The sequence below is a fragment of the Lepisosteus platostomus genome, chromosome 13, assembly GCF_059453375.1.
Source record: "Lepisosteus platostomus isolate fLepPlt1 chromosome 13, fLepPlt1.hap1, whole genome shotgun sequence".
Classification (NCBI taxonomy): domain Eukaryota; kingdom Metazoa; phylum Chordata; class Actinopteri; order Semionotiformes; family Lepisosteidae; genus Lepisosteus; species Lepisosteus platostomus.
In genome coordinates this window covers 38,472,477-38,479,197 of record NC_142623.1, presented here as the reverse complement: position 1 = coordinate 38,479,197, position 6,721 = coordinate 38,472,477, and the positions used below count along the sequence as shown (strand labels likewise).

Here is a 6,721-nt window from a genome sequence, read left to right as displayed (position 1 = left end):
TTCTAAAAACAAAACTTGATCGACCTAAAATTTTAACCTATTTTATTCACCTTTTTTGTAAACGTTTTTTTTTTCTACTACTTGTTATTAGGTCCTGTACACCAGACTCGCAATCCCATAAAAATCCAAGAGTAAATATCACAAATTCAGCACGCTGGACAGCTCTTAATTAAAGGTTTTAAGAAGCACAGCTAAACTACCAGGTCCACCTGTCAATCCGATTTATGGAAGAGAAGGGAAAGATGTCGAGCGACTCTTTAAACACGTGTTTTCTTTAACACGTCATAGTGAAAGATCATAACGGAATTCCGCGTTGTCTTTAGCGGCAGTGTAACTGCTCAGACATTCGTGAATAATGTTTATCTGCCAGCGTTTTGCGCTACTTTTATTGGCTCCAATTTTAATTGACGGCCATGTGTCAAGTAACAGAGTGTGACAAGCGGCTGTCTTGCTATGAGAATCTAAAGGGTGGATTGGCCCGTGAGGTTATCCGATCTCAACTGAAGAAGTCGAAAAGTTTTGAGAAGAGCTGTTGCATTCTGACATCAGCCTCCGGGAACGTTTCAACGTGTGATGTAGACACCTTTGAATCTTGGTCTGAAAAAGCACGTTAAAGATTTCAACGACTTCTTGTGGGCCAGATGTTTCCAATTCTCCTATGGTCATACTGTGCTTTGCTGTTACGTCGAACCTGTCACATAGTACACGGGCGTGGGCATAGTTCGTTCTGGAGCCTTTCCAGTATCAATAGCACTTTTTTTTCACATCACACGTAGAAAAGTGTGAAAATCTTTATTTGGGAATCCTCGCTGTGTGCATACACTCACGTAAATTGTGCACCCTCAATTGTAACAACAGCCTTCAAGAGCAGGCGATAATGATTTTTTTTTAAAGTAAATTACAGAAAAGCAATAAATCAAGAGCAGAACTGCTACTGTATCCTCTACCAAGATAGAGAATTGAAGTGGATGTCTAATCGCAGAGGTGAAACTGTGAAGTAGAACCTAAGAGACACACGTAGTTAGTAACTACAAAAGAGTTGGTTTCCATCGCCGTTGTAAGCATGGACTTTGTTTTCTTTTTCTTTTTCTAATGCCTTTACAAAGATGAAGGGGAGCTTTTAGATTGTGGAGAGCTGTATCACGACACAATTGAGGCACTGGAGTAAGGAATTAATTACCATTCAGAAGTAATGGCCCTATTCTGCCCTGCTTGAGGTTTTTTAAAAAGCAAGAATAAATAACGAGAAAAAAAAAGTCTTGTGGCTGCAGGCCTTCTACAACACCAAGGGATTATTCCAGGGATTAACATCTGAAAACTCCTATCAGACTTTCTGACTCAAAGATCTTTTGCGCGCGGTAATCGCATTAATACCCGGGGATTAATGCTTTGCAGAATGCAAAATTGAATTTTAAATCAAATTAAATAAATAGATACGAAATAAATTGAGGAATCTACCGCCCAGGACTGGAGAAAGTATATCCCCCACACGCACTTTCTTTGCTCTGATTCAATGGGGGCATTACGATTCTCAGAATCCGTCTTCGCGGGCTGTTCCTGGGTATTTTGTTCTGTGCTTAACGCAGGCGAGGACAGAAATGAATCAAGCACCTGCCATGCAAATCTACACCCAGCCCTCTCCTGTGGATTAATCACCTATACTACTGCCTATGTATTATACGTATGTATTAGATGTGTATTCTGTCTTTAATAAGAACTAAAGAAAGATTACAAACGATCGAGAGCATGATACTAGTCCCTATCAAGGTTTATTTGTGTATGTAAAAATGAAGGAAAAACTATTGTTATGAGACGTACAAAATAAATTAATGAGATAAACTACTATTTTAAAAAGTTATTGCATGCAGAATATCAAGGTGAAATGTCAGTAAAAATCCAATGTGCTTTCTTTTTAATTGAAACAATAGCAATAAGATATACATTCCATTTATTTTTAATGTAAAGCAAAACGAATAGCTTCTTTTTAAAAAGTTGTCTAACAAGGATTAGTCTCTTCTCGGAGCAAGTCGATTGTTTCTTTTTCTCACGTGCTTCTATATTGAAATGCAATCACATCTCGTGCACTTGTGTCTAATCCTATCACAGGATCTCCCAGGCAACTCAACTCAAGTGTGGAGGACGAGTGTGCATTTTCAACCCCTAGAAGAACACCCGACCGCTTATTCTGCGAGATGCAATTTCGCTGGCCCAGCCCCTAGCCTGTGTAATTGAACTCCAGCCATCTTGTAAAACTGTTACTTTTATCACTTTATAAGGCCAATAAGCATGCTCTGCGAGAAAGCCTCCTAATGCCCAGAGTAATACCAAAATAAGCAATCAAGCTGGTCCTGGTCTTTGATGTTAATGTTAACATGTTGGTGCCGTAATAATAAAATTGATCTCCCTGTTATCCGCTCCTTAGAATATGTAAATATTTTTTTGCGGAAGGTCTTAAATGTGCGCATTCTGACTTCAAAACGAAACCTTTTGTGAAGAGAAAAGGTGCTGGACTTTCCCTTTTCAAATATTTGCCAAAGACTCACAGAAGGATTTAGGTATCCTTCATTTACAGATGCAGCAAGAGGGCTTTCTGCCCAATCACACATAGTAAATTGCAATATTGTGTAACGTCCTTAGTGTGGCTTATGCTCTGGTCCGTCCGATCAAATGTAAAATAATCTTTAACCAGTCCCTCAGAAATCACCTGCTGCTCGAAGCCCAGCCCTTGTTCTCCTTTCAAGTCGAATCATGAAATATTTTTTTTTTTGAAAAGACGCTTGAAAATATAGAACCGTCGAACACCGAAAGTATAAAAATGCGACAGAAGCGCTGTGTGTTGTTCACGCTGGGAGTATTTGAATAAGAATAATGTCATTGGACTGTAACAAGCAGAAAGAATGAGTGACAAAGGCGCGCGGAGGAGCAGTTTGGACGGAGGACAAGCCGAATAGAACTGAAAGGAACTGAGAGGAGACGTTTACAATGGAACAATTCACCTTCTAATCGCTTTGATATATTATACATGCCTGAAGACTCTAAACATTGTGTAATTATTTATAAATGACTGTCCCCCACTCTCACTATTATACCATAGGGAGAAAAGCGCTGCAGGTCTCTCTCCAAACTATTTCTAAATAGTGCTCCCACCCTTTTTTGTCAAAAGAATAAGGAGATGTTGAAAATGGAATAATTAATGGAGAATTGTATGGCTGTCTCATAAAAATGTCTTTAAATTAACTAAATGAAATTACCTAGTGCAGGGCTTAATGTTTTTAATGCTCGTCGTCGTCATGTGCTGAATTTTAACTACTTTTGGACTTTTGGAGCATGACTTGGGAATAGTGAATAAAACCTGGTGCTTAAGCATAACTAAGAAGACTTTAGCAACCACGTTGCGTTTTATCCACCTTACAATCTAAATTCAATAAAACAGCAAAGCTAACGTTCTTATGCTTGAAACATACTTCTGAATATTTTGCATTAGTGTGTGGCATCTCTGAATATTGTCGTTGCTTGTATAATATTTGTGTATCATTATTGGTAGTAATAAGATAACATACTTGTTCGAAACGTTAGGATTGCTTATTGATATAGTTGTACAAAGGGAAAAAATTGAATCTAAGGAAATAGTCACCTTTATTTACCTTTGATTGTGATGTGATTAGCGACGCCCTTAATGCTGGCGTCACTAGTTATATTTAAACTATATTTAAGTTATATTTAAACACGCAAGAAGATGTTAGAAAATATAGACTGATTTCATTGTGACTGCGTAGTGATGTTAAAGTTTTATCATATTATCAAAGAAAGACATTTTATTGGAAAGAAATTTGCCGGAATATGTAAGACAAATGCTTCACAACTGGGGCAAAAAACAGAACAAAACAACAACAACAACAACAAAAAAAGTCGTTTAAAAATGATCAGAAAATGTAAGAACTTGCAGTTTTGGTGTTGCTCTGGCCCATTTCTATTTTTTTTTATCGATGCACGCTGATGTCTGGATGGTTTACAGAGATAACGAGGTAACGGAAGCAAAAAAGCTTGCATTAAATGTTTTCCAGGATGCAAACCTCGAAGCACACACAGTTCACCTTTTTAAACTTTTTGGATGACTTTCTCTATGCCCGTTACTAACACTTGCCAACTGTAAGGTGCTGAAAGAGTAGACCCCCCTCCCCGAACCCTCTGGAGTGTGCCTTTGCCTCCGGGGCTAATCACTTCTGTTCTTCCGACGTCTTATCTTTTCATTTTCCTCTTGAGGTTTAACTTTAAGTGGGCTTGGTCTTCGGTGCGCTGATAGCAACAGTGCAGCTCGCGTGGCTGGACAGCGGCTCCGGGCTCCCATTGGCTGGCAGTGATTACAGGCACGCTTCGCAGGGTGAACAAACAACGGGCATAAATTATGCTAATAAGATGGTCGTGCGGCACGGGGCAGACCTGATGCAACTCATTCATTCATCCTTCACAAAAAATGCCAAAGAGGTATGGCTATTGTTTCATCAGGGTATATAAGGGATCTGACGCCAGTCGTGTGCCAAGCTCGCTTGCTCACACGAGTTGACTGCAGCAGGATCAAGACAAGACGCGTGCCTTCTCCCTCAGCAACTTCAATTTTTTTTTCTTTGATTTTGTCTCCTTCCAAGAAACCTGCATTCCCGTCACCCAAAACTTTGAAGAGGTACGTCCGTGTTTCTCTCGAATCTCTTTCCATCCAACTACATAACACATCCTTTTTCCCTAGTCCCTTTTTTGCCTCGACATTAATCCTGTACCGTTTTTTTATTTTTTTTTCTCCAGACCAAACATGTGCACCTCCGTGGAAAACCTGTACTCCGACTTGGACAGCTCCAGTTGCGACCTGTCCTACGTACACACGGATGACGAGGACTCGCGCAGCAGTTCTCACGGTGCCTCGCCGTCCTCCTCCCTCGACCAGCCGTCCTCACCTGCTATCTGCCAGGACTCGGCCACCCCGGAGCAGAAGAAGAAACGCCGAGGCCGGGGGAAGAGCGAGGTCGCCGTGCACGTTGTGAAGAAGAACAGGCGGATGAAGGCCAACGACCGGGAGAGGAACAGGATGCACAATCTCAACGACGCCCTGGACAAGCTGAGGAACGTTCTGCCTGCCTTCCCGGACGACACGAAGCTCACCAAGATCGAGACCCTGCGCTTCGCCCACAACTACATCTGGGCCCTTTCCGAGACCATCAGAATAGCCGACCAGTGTCAAGAGAAGTCCCGGGACCCCTCGCTAATGCTTCCTGGAATGGGACGGGTAGCAGATGCGCCGAGTCCGGGCAGCGACGCTTTCTCCTGGCTGTCAAGCGCATCCACCTCGTCCTCGCCGTCATATTGCACTTCAAACCCCAGCAGTCCGGCGGTTTCGGAGGACTACGGATTTCTGCAGGCGGACAGCCTGTACAGCTATCATAACTTCGCTACAAACATTTACTGAGCGGCCGGCGAAGCCTGGTGTGGCTGATGCTCACGTGACCTCATAAAAATGTCAACAATGACGAGAGTTATCATTGAAAATGAGTAAGAGATGTGGCTGTAACACTAAATTTGACCCTCCACGCATTTAATTACTTCATAATGTAGAGGGAATTGAGAAAGAGGTACCATAGCTTGCCCAGACGTTTTCACTCTTTGCCTTAAACGTTACTCTTCGACAAACTGTTTTGTATGTAGAGACCCTTATATTTGTATTCTGCAGATTTCACTTACTTTTTGCTATTGCAATTGGCCCGTGTGTTGATCCACCTACAAAACAAAAATGCTATAGAACCAACAGGTCTGTGGGAGTTCTCGGACTGAAGCGTTGTCTCTTCTTTTCTAATTTTCACGCTTTATTTTTGCACTTTTTGGAACTCCAGTAACCACAGAAAACAAAAACAACCCAACAACTGTCCACTCTGCAAATCTTGACCCCCCACCTCTATTAAAAGAAAATTAGAATTAAAAAGAAGAAAAGACAGATTTGCTTTTGCGGACCGAGGTGAAAAGTCAATTTTACAATTTGTAGAAAGATAATGAAGAAAAACGAGCGTGGAAATTCGGTTTCAACGCCCTGACAATAGACTGAAAAGCCCTCAAAAGACAAGGATCCGGCCTCATGCATTATGTATTTTGACCTCAGAACACTGTGCTGTCTTCCCTTACTGAAAGACTCAATCCCACAGATGAGGACTTTTCCAACAGGCTTCATAGTTCTTTTATTTTAATTTATTCAACGTGTTGCTTTCATATGAAAATGTATTTTTATTGTATATAAAGAGATCTATTATGTATTTACCTCAAAGTTTTTAATTCTGGCGTCAACATGTTTTTGTACAAATAAAATTATAACGTTTTTTAAAAATAATTTTGTTGCTTTGTCTTTTCTCGCGGTTTGGTACCAAGTAATCACAGTAACTGAAATCCGGACGCCGCCGATTTGGTCAAAGTTTCATGTTCAGCGTAAGCAAAAAAAAAAATACGGAGAAACACAGACAGGCTTCATCTGTCATTTTCTTTTCAGAATATTCATCTAAAGATGATCTTTAGGTTCAAACTCAAGCAGCCAGAAACACAAATATGTTATTCACCTGCAAATAATAGTATGAAAGTAAATCGATAATGTAGTGATGTTGGCCTATTAATGGAAGTGCTACTACTCAATTGGCGTCTGTTTGCGAGTCTGTTTGAAACAAAGGAGGTTTGATGCGTCACTAAAATG

The 6,721-nt window shown here is 40.8% G+C and overlaps 1 protein-coding gene across 1 annotated transcript; it reads left to right on the top strand.

Annotated features, from left to right (window-relative positions):
- Positions 1-4,336: 4,336 nt before the first annotated feature.
- Positions 4,337-6,329, top strand: neurog1 (neurogenin 1). The gene is made up of 2 exons (XM_088604546.1): positions 4,337-4,681; positions 4,801-6,329. Exons 1-2 carry the CDS (start codon positions 4,488-4,490, stop codon positions 5,456-5,458), a joined length of 852 nt encoding a protein of 283 aa, XP_088460672.1. The 5' UTR covers positions 4,337-4,487; the 3' UTR covers positions 5,459-6,329.
- Positions 6,330-6,721: the final 392 nt, after the last annotated feature.